Genomic DNA, 20,191 nt, shown 5'->3' with positions numbered 1-20,191 from the left:
GCAAGCCCTCTGGTTGGTCACTATTCAAAGTTCTCACCAGGGTCAAGCCTTTGCTTCTGAGACGCGACGAGATGGACGCTATTTTAGGCGTGCGAGTAAATCGTGCGCCACAAACGATGTTGCCATATGCGGCGGTTTTAATGGACCGAAATCTCTCTCACAGGGCAATGCATGAGCATCAGACACGCGGGCAGCCTGATCACAGGAACAGGGTCACGTGACGCTCACGGGGGTTCTCGCCAGACATTCATCACTTAACCGGGCGCTCAGCAGTTCACCCGTTGAGACCACGACGGGTCACCACGGCACCACACTCAGACGGACTCACGCGTCCGTTGAAGGAATTTGAAACGGGAGCTCCAGCCACGGGGAAGGGTCATCGTAAATGCTGGAGCGCACACGCATCGCCGATGCCGCCGAGGTGAAATAACCGAGTCGAAAATAAAAGGAGTCGAATTGTTTATGCCATTTCAATGTCGTTTGCATGAACTACAAACCGTGCGTTTATTCAAATGACTCATTGTCTGTTTCAAATCGGTGGGCCACTCTCGGAGTCGTTAGGGGCCGTCCATAAATGACGTCACGCGATTTTGGACGATTTTTGACCCCCCCCTTTCGTCACAAAAAGTCAGACCCCCGTCAAATATGACGTCACAAGCTCTGCCCCCCCCCCCAAAAAAAAAATTAAACATGCTTCAAATCACTTTAATCTATTGTCATTGTAGTGCGTATTTAATGTGGCTCTGCACTCTGATGTAGGAGAAAACATTTATTAAAACGTCTATTTAATTAAGTAGAACGTGTTATCTATATTTATTTAAAGTTGTGCATTTTGATGCGACGTCACATTTTTCAAACCCCTCGTCACACATCGTCACAAATGTCTGACCCCCCCCCCCCCAGGTTCGTGACGTCATTTATGGACGGCCCCTTACCGGAGTAGTTATCTCTCTAACGTGGCACACTGCCGCTTTCCACGTCAGTGGGTGCTTACCTGGCCACAAATAAACGGACATTGAGCTATCAACCTACACACGGTGCATGTACTAACATGCGAGCATGGGCTGCTCCACGGAAGATGGGCCAACGCGCTCCGATGCTGTAGGGCTGCGAGAGATGGCCGCAGTGTCAGGAGACCATCCAGCAGTCGATAGATCGTGACTCGTGATGATGATGATGGCGCGTGATATCTGTCTTTACATTGTTTACAATGTGTTGCTGCTTTGCAAGAGAATTATGCCATGGATGGGTGATGATTGTGTATGCCTGGAAAGTGTTTACATTGAATGTGTTGGTGGCGATGAAAACGATCACGGTGGCAGTGGTGTTCACGGTGATGGTGGTGATGGTGCTGTTGTTGATGTGGTTGATGATGGTGGTGGAACATCGTGACATGTATTCGCACAATCTATGGAGTGTTTGCTTTACGCGATCATATATTGGATTGATGATGATGATACTGATGTGACTATCGCTTCTGATGATGCTATTGCTGCTACTGCTAATACTGTTACTGATAAAGTCACACATTACAGTACAATTCGAATTCGGATACATATCGTATCTACATCTAAATGTGCATGTCAAGATGCTGTACAGCAAAGTGAGCATGTGTATTAAGTGGCGAAAGGAAGGGGAAGGTCTTGAGCCTGGAATTCAACAGGGGAAGGAAGTCAGCAGCACGGATTGCTTTGGGAAGCGAGTTCCAGATTATGGAGCCATATGATAACACGCACACAAACGCGACACATACGGCGACAGATAATAACAGATTATGGGGGCATGTGATATTGCGCACACGCGTGCGACACATCACACATCTCGTCGCTCGCTCCACGTGCCCAAGAAGAGCGCCGACTGCGCCGTCTGGCACAGGTGCATGGCCACCTCTCCGCGCAGCCGCGACGCGTCCCGGGGGCCCCGCTTCCTCGGCAGCTCCATCACGCTCTCCCGAGCCGTGAAGTCTCGGGGCCCGCGGAGGCGAGAAGCTGGGACCCTTCGGCCACGACCCTGCAACGCGCGATGCACCGCTTCGGCCCTCCGACCACAACCACCGCCGCCGCCATTGTCGTCGTCCTCGTCGTCGTCGTCGCCGCGAACCTCGTCTCGTTCAGCCTCCTCCGCTACCCTGTCGAGCACGAACGTGCGGAACCGTCGCCGGCTGCCCGGACAGAGCTTTCCGCCAACGCGGCGGCGTTCGTTCCCAGGCTTGGACGTCGCCTCGTCGTCATCGTCGCCATCGTCGCCATCATCGCCGTCGTCGTCGGGCCACACGCCGGGCGCGCCCCCGGGCGGCCTCGCGATGTCCGTACGGGGGGCGCTGCTCGGGTTGGTGCTCACGTTCCAAGGCTCACGCGGGGTCAGGGTCGGGAGCGCGTCGGCGACCCCGCGAGCGGTCACGCTCCCCGTGCACAGGAGGTTGGTGCCCGGCTGGAGCCTCGTGCCGGTGATGCGGCCCGGCGCGTCCCGCGGTCGTCTCGCCGCCGGAGCCGTCGTCTCGGACAGCCCCCCGCCAGGCATTCCGACTCCCTGCCCCCCCCGCCGCTGCGGACCGCGTGCTCGCACGTGGCCCCCCCGGCGTCGGCAGGAGTCGGGGATCGGGGGCGCGAGTGGGGGGGCCGGGGGTGCGGGAAGTCGCTTGTCCTCCAGCCAGCCCAGGAAGGACATCGCGTTGACGAATTCGCGTTCATCCTGTGTGCGTGCGCGCGCACGGAGGGGAACGGCAGCGTAGTGGTTAGCACGCTGCGCCGCGAAAGCCGGTTCGATTCCTGTTCACGGCTACCACCGGTCCTGGGCCTCCCCTAGGTCGACTCAGCCTCAAATGGTTACCTGGTGCGGTGTGCAAACATCGCCACCGGGGAAACAGAGGCGGCTGGGCGTGGCGCTAGCCACCCAACCCCTCGTGTGCCATGATCAACAGATAGAGAGAAATAGTGTACGGTGAAAGACAGAGACACATCGAAAAGGAGAGAGGGCCTGATACACCGTGACAGAGAGACAAAATCACACAGACAGACTGAATTACAGAGACAGAAATGCAATCATATGAACAAAGACACAGAGAAGCAGACACAAACAACAATGGCAAGTTACTTCTACACGCAACAGAGTCCATGGGTGGCTCAGCTGGCTCCACAGTAACACATTCCTGCGGAGGGAGCTGGTAGGAACGTTGGGTTGCTCGGTCAATGGCCAGGGTCAACGGCGATGTGGTGTATTCCGCAAATATGGCTGACTGTGAGGGTGGGTACAGGCCGGCGTGAGTAGGTTAAACGTTGAGTTTTATAAGGGCACCACGGGGTGACCAGCCACTCCCCACCCAGCACCACCCCTCCCACCCCCCACCCAGCCCCACCCTCCCCACCCAGCTCCACCCTCCCCACCCAGCCCCTCCCCACCCTCCCTCCCCACCCAGCCCCTTCCTGCACGACGGACGGAGGGACACAATAATGCCCTGTGGGCTGGTGTAACCAGGAGGTTCCTACCAGTATAACTGGGTTCGAATCCAAGTTTCAGGCGCCACTGATGAAACCGGGTTCTCGGGTGTCATGCGTTGATGGTCTTAACCCAGTCACCAATTAATATACCGAAAAAAAGACGTCACATTAAATTGTGGTTTTTCATGGAATTCGGTTAATTTCCAGCTCTGAGAGTTCTAATGATCACTCTTTCCATCACGCGATGAACATTTCTCTGTCGAAGGGCACGTGTGGAATCACAGCTTGAAGGGATATCAAATGTAGTTCTGCAATATCTTCTCCTGCGTGCTGTTCTCGCTGTGACACACAGCTCTGTGAGAGTTCCTTACGGACAATTTACCTCATGGAACGACGCCAATAATACAACTATAGTACAAATGTGGGGAATTTTCCGTAGTAGTATAAATATATAAATTTAACATACCTATGGTGGTGCCCGGCCTATCCATCTAACAACCACTATTCACTTCCCATCAAGTCAGTAATTTCTCCGAGCGGTCAGCATATTCGCTTTAGCCACGCCGCAGGTATAATGGACCGTGGGGCCAAAACACCGGCTAATTAGGGGTACGACTCATTAAAGTGATTATGAAAGATCACCATTAATGAGCCGTGACTGATTTCTCAGGAAATCGCCGGTAGGCGTGTTCTGACCTCGCATTTGGCAAAGTGTCGCTTCTCCTCTGCCAGCAAGTGTCTTCCCATCTTCAGGAGCTCGACGTCCTCCGTGGCGGCCTCGTTCTTCTTGTCCATCCACATGACGCTGGCCAGGAGCCTGTCAACATCCAGGGCAAGCAGAGCCGTCGCCCGTCCTTTTAGCGTCGGCGATCGGCAGCGTCGGCAGGCAAGCAGGGTGGAGTTGTGCGGCACGGCGTGGTTGGCATGGGCCCCCCGTGCAAAGAATGTCGTGGAGACCCCTGTGCAAAATCTTTATTTTGACAACTTTTTTGTTGTTTGTGCTTTTTGTTTTTGTGCCATTTCTTAATTTGTTTATCCATTTTTTTTATTTTGCTTGGTAGCAGGGTTTTCATTTGCTTGGTGCGTATGTGCATGTGTGCGTTCAGCTTCTCTAGCACCGTGCGTAGTCAATTGCGTAAATGGGATTTGGTACTTTTATATAATTAACGTACAGCCTTGTGGGATGATGTTGCCGTGAAAGGCACTCTGTAAAGTGAAAGCATTGTTATTAATTTCCACCCTCCTCTTCATAACCAAGCGCCTGGGCCCCTCTGGCCTGTGGGTCTCTGCGCGGTTGCACCTCCGGCACGCCCTACAAAGGCCCTCTGAGGCTCTCTGCTTGGCAACAAACCACCCCCACCTGACCTCCCCCCCACCAGCTATCTCCACGGCCCTAGTGAGCCCCCCCCCCCACCCCGACTGCCCAACACCTCCCACGTGGCACCTGGTACATTTGCGGTGGCCCCACAGCCTCGCCAGTTCCACTGGCCGGTGCTGGCGAAGGTCGCGGGCCGAGGGGTCGGCTCCGGCTTCCAGCAGGGCCCGGACGCAGCCCAAGAGGCCCTCGCTGGAGGCCACGTGCAGCGGAGTCACCGAGTCCTCGTTGCACCTGGGCAGCAGAATTAATTTCGTCGGCACGTTTAACTTCAAGCCACAGTCTCAGTCACTGCTTGGTTTCATCTGCAACAGTTCGGAGCGGCGTTCCGGCATATACTTTTGTAGGCCACGTCCATCTTATCTTATTTTGCCCTCATGATAGCTGTGTTCTCCCCACAGGAATATAGGAATGCAGGCTGCAATAATATAGTATAACCTTGTACTCGAGTGGGAGTGCCTATGCCAATAATCCTAACTTCAAAACAGCCTAGCAGCAATCGAGCAAATATTGAGTGAGAAATTAAGCCCTGGATATATGGCATATGTGACGAAATCAAGACCATATGACATATTTCGCAAGAGTCAACCATTGTGTACCGGTGCCACAGCCCAAACCCTAAATATGAAAATCACTCACGGCAAAATGTATTGGATTAAAATAATGCCTACCTACGATGAGCTAATTGTATCTCAGCGCTGCCTGGCAAAGAAATAATCGGTCTCGTTGGGCTGTCGTGTTAAGAAAATGGGTCCACACTCACAACTCGTCCGAGGGGCTGACACACGTCGCTTAAGCGACTTTCCCAATTGCTAGCGATGGAGACTGTGGAAGATTTTTCATGAAAAAAATGTGATAAAAAAATCTGACGGAAAAAAAACGTTCGCCAAGCCTGCGAATCAGACCCATTGAGTTAAATGTAGAAAATTGTTTTACAATGTGCGCAGAGGACATCGCTAGGCAGCTATCTCCATACCGCAGTGCTTTCCGTGTCAACACGGCAAGGACAATCAACATCGCCATTGTCATAATCATTGTCCTCAAAACTTTACAATTTGTCTAGAGATAATTGCCATCTTGTACCATCACTGTCACCACCGTCGTCATCATAGGTTTGTATGAAAATTTAATATTTTAACACGATTAAATGAAGCATATGCAAAAATAAATGTCATCATAATCATCATCAACAATGATTCACCACCACCGTCATCTGCACAACTATCATCATTAACACTATGAGCACTACATCACTTCATCACCACTACAACGTCATGATTATCTTCATCAGCATCATCTCCACCACGACTACCACCACCAGGACCATCATCATCACCTCCGTCACCATTGTCACCACTACCATCACCATCCTTACAACCATCAAAGACAATATAAAGATCCCCCATATAGCCTTGAGGCAAGTGCTCTTAGCGAGCACTTATTAAGGCTGGCATGACAAGCAACGGGGTGGGTTTGCCAGCACCAAGCCCGGCCGCCTTTGTCTCCCCAATGCTGTTTACGCACTGCACCAGGTACTCACTTAAGGCTGAGTCGACCTAGTGGAGACCCAGCATCGGTTCAGATATTTGTTACTGGTATTAGCCGTGAGCTGGAATCGAACTCAGGTCACCGGGTTCATGGCTTCACCATCATCACATTCCACCGCAACCATCATTCTCAATGTGAACACCATTACCACCTCCACCACCATCACATCGACCATCATCATCCTCATATCTCAACACTGCAATCACCACCATCATTATAATCACAACCACCACACCACAATCAGCAACACCACCACCACTACACAATGAACGCCTTCTCCATGCATCCATCCACTCATCCACACAGCTACAGCAGCAAATCGGTCTGGAAAGCTCTTCTTTCCGATATTAGGAAGCTACTGGAGTCAGAGCCGGCCCTAGACCTTTGGGGGCCCTAAGCAAAATTTGGTTGGAGGCCCTTTTGATGTATGATTTTTTTCACCCACGAGCTAGCAGTGACTCTAGGGGGCCCTCTGCTGGCCACGGGGCCCTTTGCAATTGCAAGGGTCGCTTAGTGGCTGAGCCGGCTCTGACTGGAGCTATGCACTTGCAGATTTAAAACAAATTGACTTCGAACTGCTTTATGTGTTTAGTTTGTTGTCCTTCCCCTGCACATCGGATTAGCATGGTTGAATATGTACCGTGTGATATAAGTTCAACATACATACAACTGAGTGGGCTTTATCTAGTAAAATAAAACATAGTTTAGTTTATGTTATTGGTTCTTTCGGTAAAGTCACGTAGAAGGGAAATAAAATAATAATATAAATATATCATTTTATTGGTTTATATTTATATTATTATTTCCCTTCAACGTGACTTCACCGAAAGAACCAAGAATATGAATCCCGGCAGTCACGAAAGCTTTCAATCAAAACATAGTTTAGTTCAATTATTTGTTTTACTATACGTTGCGTTTATATCGTTTGTCACGTTCTGAACCCGCCCCTAACTGGACATCCGTGAAAAAAAAAGAGATTCATATCGCTCATCGGATTCCTCCAAGCGCAAACACAAAAACACACTCCGACTCCGAGGTCCTCGACTCACGCGTTCACGCGGGCTCCTCTCGCGAGCAGGTAGCGCACGCACACCAGGGCGCGCCTGCCGCCGCGGCGCGCGTTGCACGCCAGGTGCAGGGCCCTCCACCCCGTGGCGGTCGCCAGCTCCACCTCGACTCCGTGGCGCTCGAGCAGCCGGCGCAGGCAGCCCAGGCGGCAGTGCAGCGCCGCCACGTGCAGCGCCGTGAGGCCCTGCGACGTCGGGGGAGGGGGGGGGTTATGGGATCGAAAACGATACTAGAATCAGACTTTCGATTTAAAGCTTTCGTGTCTGCAGGGATTCATCTTCTTGGTTCTTTCGGTGAAGTCACGTAGAATGGAAATAATAATAAAATAATAAAAATAAAACACAATAAAATAATTCTCACGACGTTTCGGCCACAACGCAAGCAGCCGTCCTCAGGTGAAGAACAGGTCTGTCGATAAGACAGAGTCAGAATGACACGTCCTGGGCTTGGAGCGTCTATTTAAGCTGGGAGGGAGGAGGAAGAGCGCCTTGACAAAATAATTTGCATATCAAGAGGAATTTTAGCATATTTATGTAATATTACACTATGTATTGGGTAGCATATTTATGTAATATTACACTATGTATTGGGTATTATTCTACCCAATACATAGTGTAATATTACATAAATATGCTAAATATGCTAACATTCCTCTTGATATGCAAATCATTTTGTCAAGGCGCTCTTCCTCCTCCCTCCCAGCTTAAATAGACGCTCCAAGCCCAGGACGTGTCATTCAGACTCTGTCTTATCGACAGATCTGTTCTTCACCTGAGGACGGCTAGAATCAGACTATTTAGCGTTGGGATCGGATGATCTTTGAAGCTTTATTTTTTCCCCCCACAGATATCCAGTAGGGGCGGGTAAGGACGTGACGACAACAGACAGTACAATAGCACGATTGTCGCGCAAGGTACAGGACAGGTAAACAAATCACCCCACAAACACACAAGTAGAATTCTGGATTTGAAGTTTCCATGACTGCAAGGATCCATACTCTTTGGTTCTTTCGGTAAAGTCACGTAGGCATGAAATAGCACTCCCCCCCCTCTATCTCTCCTCCCTGGCTCCTCCCCCTTCTCTTACCTATATAGTCTCTTGTTTACAGCAGCTCTTTTGCCCACTTCAGCAATTGTTTCTTGCTGTGGTTTGTCCCACCTGATGACGGGCACTTTGTGTTGCGCAAGAAAAAACGTCGTCATTTAATTTATTTAATATTTTATGCCTACGTGACTTTACCGAAAGAACCAAAGAGTATACAAGCAGAACTAAACCACCCCCATCCTACCAGGCAAAACCCACTGAGGTAGTACCATACCGTTAGAACGGCGACAAAAAGAATTCCAAACGCAGTCGCACCGCTACCGCAAGGGATCAATCCACCTGTATGGAGCCAGAGAGCTGTGGTATTGATGAATCCACCTGTATGGAGCCAGAGAGCTGTGGTATTGATGAATCCACCTGTATGGAGTCAGAGAGCTGTGGTATTGATGAATCCACTTGTATGGAGCCAGAGAGCTGTGGTATTGATGAATCCACCTGTATGGAGCCAGAGAGCTGTCGTATTGATGAATCCACCTGTATGGAGCCAGAGAGCTGTGGTATTGATGAATCCACCTGTATGGAGCCAAAGAGCTGTGGTATTGATGAATCCACCTGTATGGAGCCAGAGAGCTGTGGTATTGATGAATCCACCTGTATGGAGCCAGAGAGCTGTGGTATTGATGAATCCACCTGTATGGAGCCAGAGAGCTGTCGTATTGATGATGTACGAACGACATACGACTTTGACCAACATATTTTCCTTTCTGTATGAACTTTGAGAAATGTCTGAACTCTCTTCCCGTGCTTGTGATGCTTCGGCTTAAGAGATTGGAATATTTTTTTTGTAAATTGAAGAAATTGTATGCAGTGCACATTTTCTCAGGCTTGTTCCGTCCTTTGGCTGCCAATCCACAATTAGTCTCGACCACCGGCCATCACCCCCGGCCAGAGTCCACTTTTGTCAAACTTTCTTTATTCAGCCCCTCGTGTTGAACGTGTGTGTGTGTATATTAAACGAGGTGGGGGTTACTGCCAGCAGGAGCAAATAAACAGGACATATTGTGAGACACCGTAGGGCTCGCTGCCCTCAACATGCACAGACGGAGTAATTCTTCTGAGTGTCCTGACAAATCTCGTTGCTGCTTCAATTTTCCTGCCTCATTTCTCTAATGACCAATTAGCCCGAGAACATGAAATAATTGGTCCACATGGTGGATGCGGCGTGTGTGGTAAATATTCCACAAAGACCTCTGCCATGTGACCCGAACAAAGGCACGTGACACGTAACACCCGTAGGACCATTTACATTTGGACCTGGATTTTTTTTTTATACGAATAAATCCTCTCTCGCTACCGCAGCTCCCGTTCAGACCTGCAGCGTCCGTACGTCCATCATCATCATCATCAGCCGAGATCAATCCACTGCTGTAGGCCTCTCCACATCGTGGCCATCCTTGACGGTCCCACGATATAACAATCCACCCAGCACCTGTACATCATCTCGTCGCTCCATCTCCACGATGTACGTCCTACGAAGCGCGTTCCCTCATTTGAATACCACTCCATCGTCATGCTCGCCCACTGGACGTGTCCTACCCACAACCCCCTTACTTTTCTTCACAGTCAACATGTCTTTAACATTATTGTATTCTAAAATCCCCACGTTCCTCTATCTCCCAGTGCAATATTAAGCCTGTGTCTCTCCATACGTCTTTGTGGAGCCCTGATTTTTTTCCCCTCCCATCTTTGTCAGTGTCCATGTTTCTGATTTATATTTCATAGCAGGTGAATACTCACTGATTACATCAATAGCAAACATGGCATATTTATCTTCCATCCATTACGATGGAATTGAGCAGTGGTACAGCAGTTAGTGACTGGTGCTTGTTGCGCCCGTGTTGAGACAACGCTTTTGTACGTGCCCGCATTATGTAAGTGGCACGTGGTTTTTTGTGTTTTAGTTTCATTATCGTGCTTTCATCGTCACCCCAGATCTCCCCTTGGAAAATAATACTTTTGGTCTCAATTGGTTCTCTGGTTCTCCCCGGGGCTATTAAAGAGGCGACATGAATGTACGGGCATTCAGCAGCGGACATTTGAGGCGGTTCACACCGATAAAGCTCGAGAGACGAAGCGTGTCAGATTTTTTTTGGGGTGAGGGGGGGTCACACTGCATGGGTTCAACCCTTAAATAAATAAATGTGTGGCCGTGCCGCGTTGGAGCAGTATTGTTAACGCGTTACCCAGGTAACGTCCACAAAACACACGGCATGGTTACGCTACGCGGCTCACGGCAAAGCTGTTTCAGACAAAACTTTCATTGCCATAGCTATGGGCATTCGCGGCCGGCCATTAATGGACAAAGCAGCAAATGGGAAGAGGGGGAGGGGGGCGATGCAGCCAGCTGCGAGCGGTACCTGACTTAATCGCACTCTCACGACACAATGCGTAAGGGGAGGCAATTCGAGTCATTTAATCCCACCGTCATTACCATCGACCATGGTCAACCAGCGGCTGGACGAAGGCCTCGCCAAAGCCAGAGCAAATCACTCGTGATAGTGCCCCCCTCCAGTCTGATTACATTCAGCGGGAGTTGGTGGTCCTTCTTCTTGGTTCTTAATTCTCACGACGTTTCGGCCACAACGCAAGCAGCCGTCTGCTTGCGTTGTGGCCGAAACGTCGTGAGAATTATTTTATTATGTTTTATTTTTATTATTGACCTTACCGAAAGAACCAAGAAGATGAATCCCTGCAGCCACGAAAGCTTTAAATCGAAAGCTGGTGGTCCTTTTAACAGGAGGCGCCAGGATGATCCACGGGACAAACGGGAAAGGCAGCCACGGCGGTGAGCCGGCGACAAATCCCTTCCCCCACGAGCTCCTCTGCCTTCCTCTCGATATGTTAAGATGTGTTCAGCCGCCACTTAATGCGTGCTTGCAGGTTTTGAGGAAACCGGGAGAAGCCCGGAGAAAATCCACGTGCGTGACGAGGTAACACAGCAACCCTCTACAAATGGAACAGGCGGAGTCCACGTTTGCAAAGCCCAACTTTGGAATTCTCTCCCCCCATGGACTTCGTATTCTCTTGTTCAATTCAATAAACATATTGACAGTCATCTGTCACCACATTCTCTGGAATATAAGATGTTCTGAAAAGTCAGATGCACCCCAAACTTTTGTGCTGTGTCAATAAAGGTACATTATACAAATCTGGTCAACAAAGATAAAGATCCCCCATATAGGTTTAACCTACTGTTGGAGCAAGTACTATTAGTGAGTACCTATGAAGGCCGGGCCACGACGAGGGGGTGATGTGGCCAGTATCACGCCCGGTCGCCTTTGTCTCCCGAGTGGCGATGTTTACGCACCGCACCAGGTACTCATTTGAGGCTAAGTCAACTTCGAGGAGGCCCAGGTCAGATATTCGTCACTGGTGTTGGCCGTCAGCGGGAATCTAAATCGGGTGGCCCAGGTTCGTAGCGCAGCGCACTAACCGCTACACTACCGCTTCCACACACACGCATGCACACACACCGTCATCATTATCAACCACCATTAGCAATCATCTTCCAAGTCATCGTCACACGCATACACACACACCTACCTGATTATAAGACGCACCCCAAATAACGCTTAACAATGCAGGTGGGAAGAATGCGGCTTATAATCCGAAGAATTCGGTACACCTCCAACAGCGATGCGTGGTCACTTGGCCGCTTGGCGTGCTGGGCCTGTGATCAGCACCCGCGATGTGAAACCCAAACAGCGCGTAACAAAATGCCCTCCATCCACTTGGTGGTCTCCTGAGCTTGGTCTGCTGATGTGCAACGTGCGGTGGTGGTGGTGGCGGTGGCTGACGTGGTGGGACCTCTTACGTGTCCGTCCTCCCGAAGAAGCGACCCGGCCTTCGCGAGGCTCAGCTCCATCCACGCCACGTCTCCCACCGCGGCCGCCAGGAGCTCGTCCGGTGGAGGAGGAGAAGCCCCGACCGTCGGGCCGGGCCATGACCCTGAGCCGGGAGTCCAACTAGACCCGGGGCCCAGGGGCCGCGAGAGGAAGGCCGACATCTGTAGCTGCGCGGCGGCGTTAGTCGGGAACCTGCGCCAACTCAAGCTGCACAGGCAACAACAATGTCACGTCCACGAGGCTGCCTTCGCAACTTCTCGCAATCTTCAGCAAAACGTCGAATATTGACTCTGCCTAACCACAGTACATCGTGCACCAATGATATATGTATGCACCGTATGTTGAACTTCTTTCGCGCCGTACGTAGCCAACCGTGCTAATCGGAGGTGCCATCGAGCCGGTGGCGCAATGCTTCAGACACGACGCAATGAACCTCGGCCGCCCGAGTTCGATTTCCGGCCGCGGTTCACATCAGTGGCGAGTGACCGGTCCTGCCGTCACTTCACCAGCCTACACTGATGCCCAGCGTGGTGAAGTATGGTCAAACAACCCTCCCCCACCATGACCGACACGACGCAGGGAGGCCTTCAATCCGGCAGCGCGTTGACAAAGGTCTGCCGAGTATTACGATGGAACAACAAATGCTGTCGTCAACGTAAGATTACATCTTGCACTTCGTGCCGCCTGCCTTAAGCCTACGGCCACAATTGTGACATTCGACACGCCGTCTATTACTCCGGATCCCCGTAATCCCCCCAAAAACGTCCCACTCCCGAGTAAATCTTAACGATGGATGTGTATTTCCACACAGCCCACAAGGCGCCAAGCAAAATACGAAAGCCTTCATTTGACCGTGAGTTGATATAGACGAGTAACAGCACCGACTTGAATGTTAGCTGTCCGGGAGAGAGAAGTACGGTTACTGTTATTGTTCCTGCGGACAAAATTCTGCCTCCGACCCACCCCGGCGCACTTGAAGCAGATCCATCCCGGCACTGGGACGTGAGTATCAACAAAACCGGTCGTCAAGGAACAGGCGTCACCACTCGCACCCACACGCACGCACGCGCGTGTGTGCGGGTGTGTGTGTGTGTGTGCGAGTGTGTGTGTGTGTGTGCGTGTGTGTGTGCGCGTGTGTGTGTGTGTGTGCGCGTGTGTGTGTGTGCGCGTGTGTGTGCGGGTGTGTGTGTGTGCGCGTGCGTGCGCGTGTGTGTGTGTGCGCGTGTGTGTGTGTGTGTGCGCGTGTGTGTGCGTGTGTGTGTGTGTGCGGGTGTGTGTGTGTGCGTGCGTGTGTGTGTGTGTGTGTGCGCGTGTGTGTGTGTGCGCGTGTGTGTGCGGGTGTGTGTGTGTGCGTGCGTGTGTGTGTGTGTGTGTGCGCGTGTGTGTGTGTGTGTGCGCGTGTGTGTGCGTGTGTGTGTGTGTGCGCGTGCGTGCGCGTGTGTGTGTGCGCGTGTGTGTGTGTGCGCGTGCGTGCGCGCTATCGTGAACGCCAGACGTGAGGAATGTGCCCGCGTCAACAAAAGGGCCTCCTCCTCTTCCTCCTCCTCATCATCGTCCGTGGTGCATTGGGCCTGGCTTGCATTGCCCCGGACGACGGGGAATACGTGAATGGCGGGGGCGGGCGGGTTGCTGAGAATAATCCACGTTAATTACTGTGCCGGGTGAAGGAAGAGCAAATGATGACGGGTTCCTAGCGCGCACCATAAGTATGGGAAGAATGCCGAGTGCGGAACGATAGGTGGCTATTAAGCAGCAAAGGGGCTCAAGTTTTAGTCTCGACCGGGGCTAATGTCATCATTAGGGAGCGAGTGATATCTAAACCTGGCCTGGATCCCCTTCCCACACCAAACTCGCACGAACTAGTGTGGTGAATATTCTTGGGTTTTTTCGGTAAAGTCACGATTGTGACTTTACCGAAAAAACCCAAGAATATGAATCCTTGTAGTCACGAAAGCTTCAAATCTAGAATTAGTGTGGCGAAGTGTGTTATGACGCCTCTCGCACGCACACACAGATCCCCCGTGTAGCCTTAACAGACTATTGGGGCAAGTGCTGTTAGTGAGCGCCTATGAAGGCCGGAACAGGACACGAGGGGGGGGGGGGTGGTCAGTACCACGCCCGACCGCCTTTGTCTCCCCAGTTGCGATGCTTTTTTACACACCGCAACAGGTACTCATTTGCGGCTGAGTCGACACACAGACACACATAACCCTTGCACACTCACGCACGCACACACACGCAGTTACACCCTCACACAGCCCGTCCTACACACAGGGTTGTCCTCCCCAACGCCTCAGCGCCCTTCTCTCAGCTATCGCCCCCTTACTGGTCATTGGCTCCACCTCTCCTCTTCTCTGTTGGTCACTCTCAACACTCACCAGACACCCGACGCGATTGCCCTCTAACAGTCACCAGATACTCAACACTCACCAGACACCACTGCCAGTCACACACCAGGCATTCACCTGGCATCTGACTCTCACCAGACACCCTCGCCAGCCACCTCATCAACCCCATGACACCACCACTCACCATTCATCCACCCGACCCTCACCGGACGCACCTGACACCTCGCCACTCGGTAGGCACTCAAAAGGCACTCGGCTGACACTCACCAGAAAACATCACCCTCCTGAAACTCGGCAGACATCACCGACCACTCACCTGACACCAAGGCCGTAATTATAATATATTGTGGGGAGGACACATCCCCCCCCCCCAATATTCAAATATGCTCAAAATGTCCCCATTAATATATTGCTATAAAATAGATTTTTGTTTATATGATTGTGGTTATGGTTGTACTTTATTAATCCCTAATCTCTGCCATGACATACAATGAAACAAGAAATGGTAAAAAAGAAAGAAAACAGAGCAATATAATACAATACACTATTAAACATTATTGTAAAACATAAATAAAAAGTCCATCCTATGTGTTCGTGAACTTTAAAAAAAAATATTTTAGGCAGGAAATGACAGGAAATGAGTTTTCAAATTTAGATTTTTTTTCCGGGGGGGGGGGGGGGGACCCCCACACCCCCTGGAAGATTTGGTCCTCCCCAATGTCGACTCCATGGCTAGGGCCTTGCCTGACACTCACCAGCCACCAGACGCAACGATCACACACACTCACCACACCACCAACACACCAATGACAAATCAAGAATTTGTACCGCTACACTACACCCCACGCCACTATACCACTACTTGAAGAGACGACACTATCAGAGCACACACTCCACCAATGCTGTTCACTACTACACCGTTACACGGAACCACTTGAACACGATGCCACACGATTACACCACTAAACTACACCTCCCCGCCCCCCTCATTCACTCACTCACTCCTCCCACATACACTTACTCATGCCTCGCAGTCATTAACTTACTCAGTGCGCTCTCAATCATCTCTCTTCTACTCACACATTTGCTCATTCGCACACACTGTGGGTCTCACGGACAGCAGCAAAACATTTGATTTTGCAATGCACGTAGGGGTCGTTTTAATTGTCCAACTCTTGAGTTTGACAGTGCTAGTACACATTCGCACAATCGCGAAACGTCTGTTTTATTCGTTCCATCATTTCATTCCACCCTCATTCAATCACTCACAACTTCTCGTTCTTACCTCGTTGAACCACCCGGGCTCCCTGATGCTTCTCATCTGACGCCCTGGACCAGCCGTTGCCAGGGACTTCTGTTGCTAGGGACTTCTGTTGCTAGGGACTTCTGTTGCCAGGGACTTCTGTTGCCAGGGACTTCTGTTGCTAGGTACTTCTGTTGCTAGAGATGCCGTTGCTAGGCCGACGGTTGGTCCTCGCGGCGAGCGGAGAAACGTTTTATTTTGTAGTGCACATAACCATGTTAAGCTTCAGGGTTTTTGAATTATGTAGTCCACGTAAGCAGGTTTTTTTTAGTTTCGCGCTCATAACTCGAAAAGGAAATGCCGTGGAGAGAAAAAAAACGCGTCTTTGTACGGACATCTGCAGACGACGGGCTTTCGATAGTTACCGTAGCTTAAAAATGTTTTGATTTGTATGAGGTTTATTCAAAGTGGTACATGCACACAGACATGCACACACATAGACAATGGAATAATCATACACAATGCATAGATATAAACAAAGGCAGAAAAGTGCGCAGATAAGCACGTAATCACTCTGTGAGAGGAAGAGGAGGAACACGTGCATCAGGGACTGTTCGGGAAACTAACACACGCCAATAATTGGCATCGTCGTGGAGAATATAAGTAACAAAATAGATAATCCACTTCCTTGCCATATTGTTCTCCCCACATAAGAAAATATTTGTGTGTACATCCCATCAGCTGCGAATGTGCATTTCTTCAGCAGCAATTGACTCAATGTTGGGCCAGGACGCGTCGGGGCCGATCGCAGGGAGAGATCGATAGCCGATGGTCGAGATGGGGCACGGAATGGCAGGCAAAGGAAAGGAGGAGCGTGGCTCCAGAGAGGACGACCACGACGGAGAATGAGTAATCGATTCAATATCCTTGTTGGCAAGCATGCTCTGCCACTGCTGACAGCTGTGTTTTGGAGAATTTAATGTTCCTTTGGTGTTCTTTCAGTCTTACGATAATGTTACGTCCCGTCTGTCCAATATAACACTTACTGCATAAGCAATTGCTCCGATATACACCTTCTGTTGGTAGCTTCGGTAATTAATCTTTAGAACAAGACACTAGTTTTTCAATTTTGTGTACCGTACCACATCTCATTTTAATGTTTTGCTTTTGCAAAACACGGGCTAATTTATCAGGAACTCCCGAGATATATGGTATTTTAATTTTTTGATAATCTGATCACTTTCAGCAGTATTGTTTTCGGTCTTGGTTTGGCATTCAATGCTCTGTTAATTTGAGCATTATTGTAGCCATTCAGTCGTAGTGCTTCTTTAATATTCAGGAAGGGGAGTGTGTTGTTCACATCCATTCCCATGGTAAACTGAATGGCTGGGTTTTGTGCATTGAGATGATTTAAAAATGTATTAAATCTATTTTCCCATGTGGCCAGACAACCAAAGTGCCATCGACATATCTAAGCCAAAAATATGGTTTTAATGTACTTGAGGCAAGTGCTCTTGTTTCAAAGTTTTCCATGTTCAGATTTGCTATAACAGGAGACAAAGGAGAGCCCATTGCTGCTCCTTCCTTCTGTTTAAAGAAGTCACCTCTCCATAAGAAAAACGTGTTATTTAGATGAATTGTGAAATCATCAGGACCATGAGTAATGGGGTCAGTTCGCCGCGTGGAGTAGAAACATGAAATTGTGAAATCATCAGGACGATGAGCAATGAGATTAGTTAGCGTGCAGAACAGAGATGAATTGTGAAATCATCAGGACCGTGAGTAATGGGATCAGTTTACGTGCAGGAGAAAGATACAATTGTGAAATCATCAGGACCATGAGCGATGAGATCAGTTAGCGTGCATAAAAAATAAAAAATTGTGATATCATCAGGACAATGAGCAATGGCGACAGATTGAGGACGACTTAATCCGATATGGACCTCAGCTGATGATGATGATTATAGGCAAACAGCTTAACCGTATTCCGTTTAGATATTTTGTCACAAATTTGACAGGTGTCGGATAACCAGCAGTGAATGGGCGAGGCACCTTCATCCACCCACCCACACACATCCCATACCCTCCCACCCCATCCACCCCCTTAACTCCTTGTCAATTAAGTGGGACACTGCTAACCTGATTTAAATTATCAACGCCTTCTGCGGACAAGTCGGTGTCTGCTTTCAGTCCTTTGTTTGAGCACGATCTCCTGGTGTGCATGCAGTGTTCTCCAGCTACTCCAGTTCCTTCGAACGTGTAAAACTAACCGAAGACGAATTTGTCAAACATGTCAAGAAGGACCCTCTGAGAGAGATGACTTGTATATTATATTGATAGTCAATAAGTGTTTACACTGTGAGACCTCCTTTACCAGTGGAAAAATATACTAGTAGGTTTTCACCCTTTCAACTAGTACAACACTGACACCTTATACAAGGGATCGTGTTTGCAATAACTGCAACACAAGCAGTCAAAATACAAACAAAAAGAAACAACTCTGATAATGATATGCACTGTCCTTGAAATTGATTGGTCCACACCCGAGACAGCTTTTCTTAGAGCCTAGTCTCCATTGGTGTTGGACCAGATGACACCAAAATGCGTATTTGTACGCCTTATTGCAAACATGATCCCTTGTGTATAAAGGTGTCAGTTTTGTACCAGTTGAAAGGGTAAAAACCTACTACTAGTCAATAAGTGTGTTTTGTTGAACTGGATATCAACAATAGGTCGCGTCCAAGTGGACATTCACCGATGAGATGGAGCGATGAACTCTGCTGACGTCAAGATGCCGGGTGGATTCTATGTATGTTGAACTTCTTTTGCACCGTACGTAGCCAACCGTGCTAATCGGAGGTGCGGGGAAGGACAACAAACTAAAACACATGCGGTTCTAAAGAAATTCGTTTTCAATCTAGATTTAAAAGTGCATAGCTCTAGTGGCTTCCAAATGCTGGAAGAAAGCGCGTTCCAGACGGCCGCAGAAGCGTATCTGAAAGCGTGCGATGCGGTGAACGTCTTTGTTCGATGGCCAGCCAAAAGCCGCTGCGAGGATGACCTGAGTTTGCGTGATGGTTTATGCTCTTGACGAGATCAGCATCGCTGGATCACGGGAGATGGTGACAAGGGGCGGCTTTCACCCAGCAGTTGATCAAGCTTGGCTGATACGTGGATTTTATTTTATCAATGTCTATGATGTACCTCCTATTTCTAAAACACAAAAGTCAAGCGGAAATCACCGAAGTGGACCATGTGCTATGTCGTAGACATTAAAGACCACGTGATATCATTCATCATCGAGTCCCCGTATCATAGCCTAGTGTGGAGAAGTAGGCCAGCCACTCCATAGGGCTCCCTCGAGTTGAAGCCCTTCCGACAGCCAGTAATTGCAGGGCTGCACCTTTACCTTTTTACCACAGCCTACATCCCTACATCTTAAAGAAATTGCGACTTCAAAATAAGACCTATCCACATGAATAGCCACTCGCGAAAAATGTCGCCACTCTTCCATTTGCCTCTTCCCCCGTGTTCCAGACGCACACATCTGAAGAAGCGCCCGGTCATCTGTTTAGACCACAACCAGTGGCTGGGTTTCGTAGCACGGCGCCCGCTTTGTTGTCAAAAGAACGCAAATCATCCCCACGCGCCCCACGTATTGAAGGACCGTAATGCATTTCCCCCCCCTCCACCCCCCGCTTCTGGACCGTGTTGGCCACTTCCAACAATCACGAAGGGACACGCGCAAATTGAGCATGGCGGAGCTTCGGGTGTTTTGTGTTATCGCGAAAATTACTTTCGTTGTACCCTTTGCGGCGCTCGCTCGCGGAAACCTTAGCTTCCCCTCGAGTGTGTGTGGGTGTGTTGGGGGGGGGGTGTTAGTTGCTTTGGCTCCCAACCGTTTCGATTGGACATGAAAACCTTCCGCGTTAAATTAGTACGGATGCTGCGGGATCGTCGGGGGAGCCGGTGGTTGCGGCGGTTAGCGCACTGCGCCATGAACCATGCAATATGTGAGGTTTCAAGTGCAGAAAAGTTGATGGTCTCGTCGAATTTAATTCGGTTCAACAACTCGTTCTGGCTTGGCTCTCCAACACACCCGTGTGCTGTACTCGTGACGAATTGGCCACGTTCTGTTTACGTGACAACCCTTACTAGTTGGCTGTGTCGGGTGGTGGCGGGTTTTTAACGACACATTTATATATTTAAGCGTTCTAACCCCC

At 49.8% G+C, this 20,191-nt stretch overlaps 1 protein-coding gene across 2 annotated transcripts; it reads right to left on the bottom strand.

Moving 5' to 3' along the window:
• Window positions 1–659: 659 nt before the first annotated feature.
• LOC133343415 (ankyrin repeat domain-containing protein 53-like) lies at window positions 660–19,659 on the bottom strand. 2 transcript variants are annotated; one of them, XM_061552998.1, is made up of 6 exons: window positions 13,341–13,472; window positions 12,347–12,584; window positions 7,410–7,612; window positions 4,882–5,046; window positions 4,134–4,254; window positions 660–2,691 (listed from the first exon to the last, which is right to left on the bottom strand). In XM_061552998.1, exons 2-6 carry the CDS (start codon window positions 12,536–12,538, stop codon window positions 1,813–1,815), a joined length of 1,560 nt encoding a protein of 519 aa, XP_061408982.1. In that variant the 5' UTR covers window positions 12,539–12,584; window positions 13,341–13,472; the 3' UTR covers window positions 660–1,812. The 2 variants fall into 2 exon arrangements, with proteins under 2 accessions (XP_061408982.1, XP_061408981.1); XM_061552997.1 differs by lacking the exon at window positions 13,341–13,472 and adding an exon at window positions 16,011–19,659 and having other exon boundaries at window positions 661–2,691.
• Window positions 19,660–20,191: the final 532 nt, after the last annotated feature.

The sequence above is a fragment of the Lethenteron reissneri genome, chromosome 17, assembly GCF_015708825.2.
Source record: "Lethenteron reissneri isolate LAM-NWPU_2019-01 chromosome 17, ASM1570882v1, whole genome shotgun sequence".
In the NCBI taxonomy this organism is placed as follows: domain Eukaryota; kingdom Metazoa; phylum Chordata; class Hyperoartia; order Petromyzontiformes; family Petromyzontidae; genus Lethenteron; species Lethenteron reissneri.
This window is presented reverse-complemented; position numbering and strand designations above follow the sequence as displayed.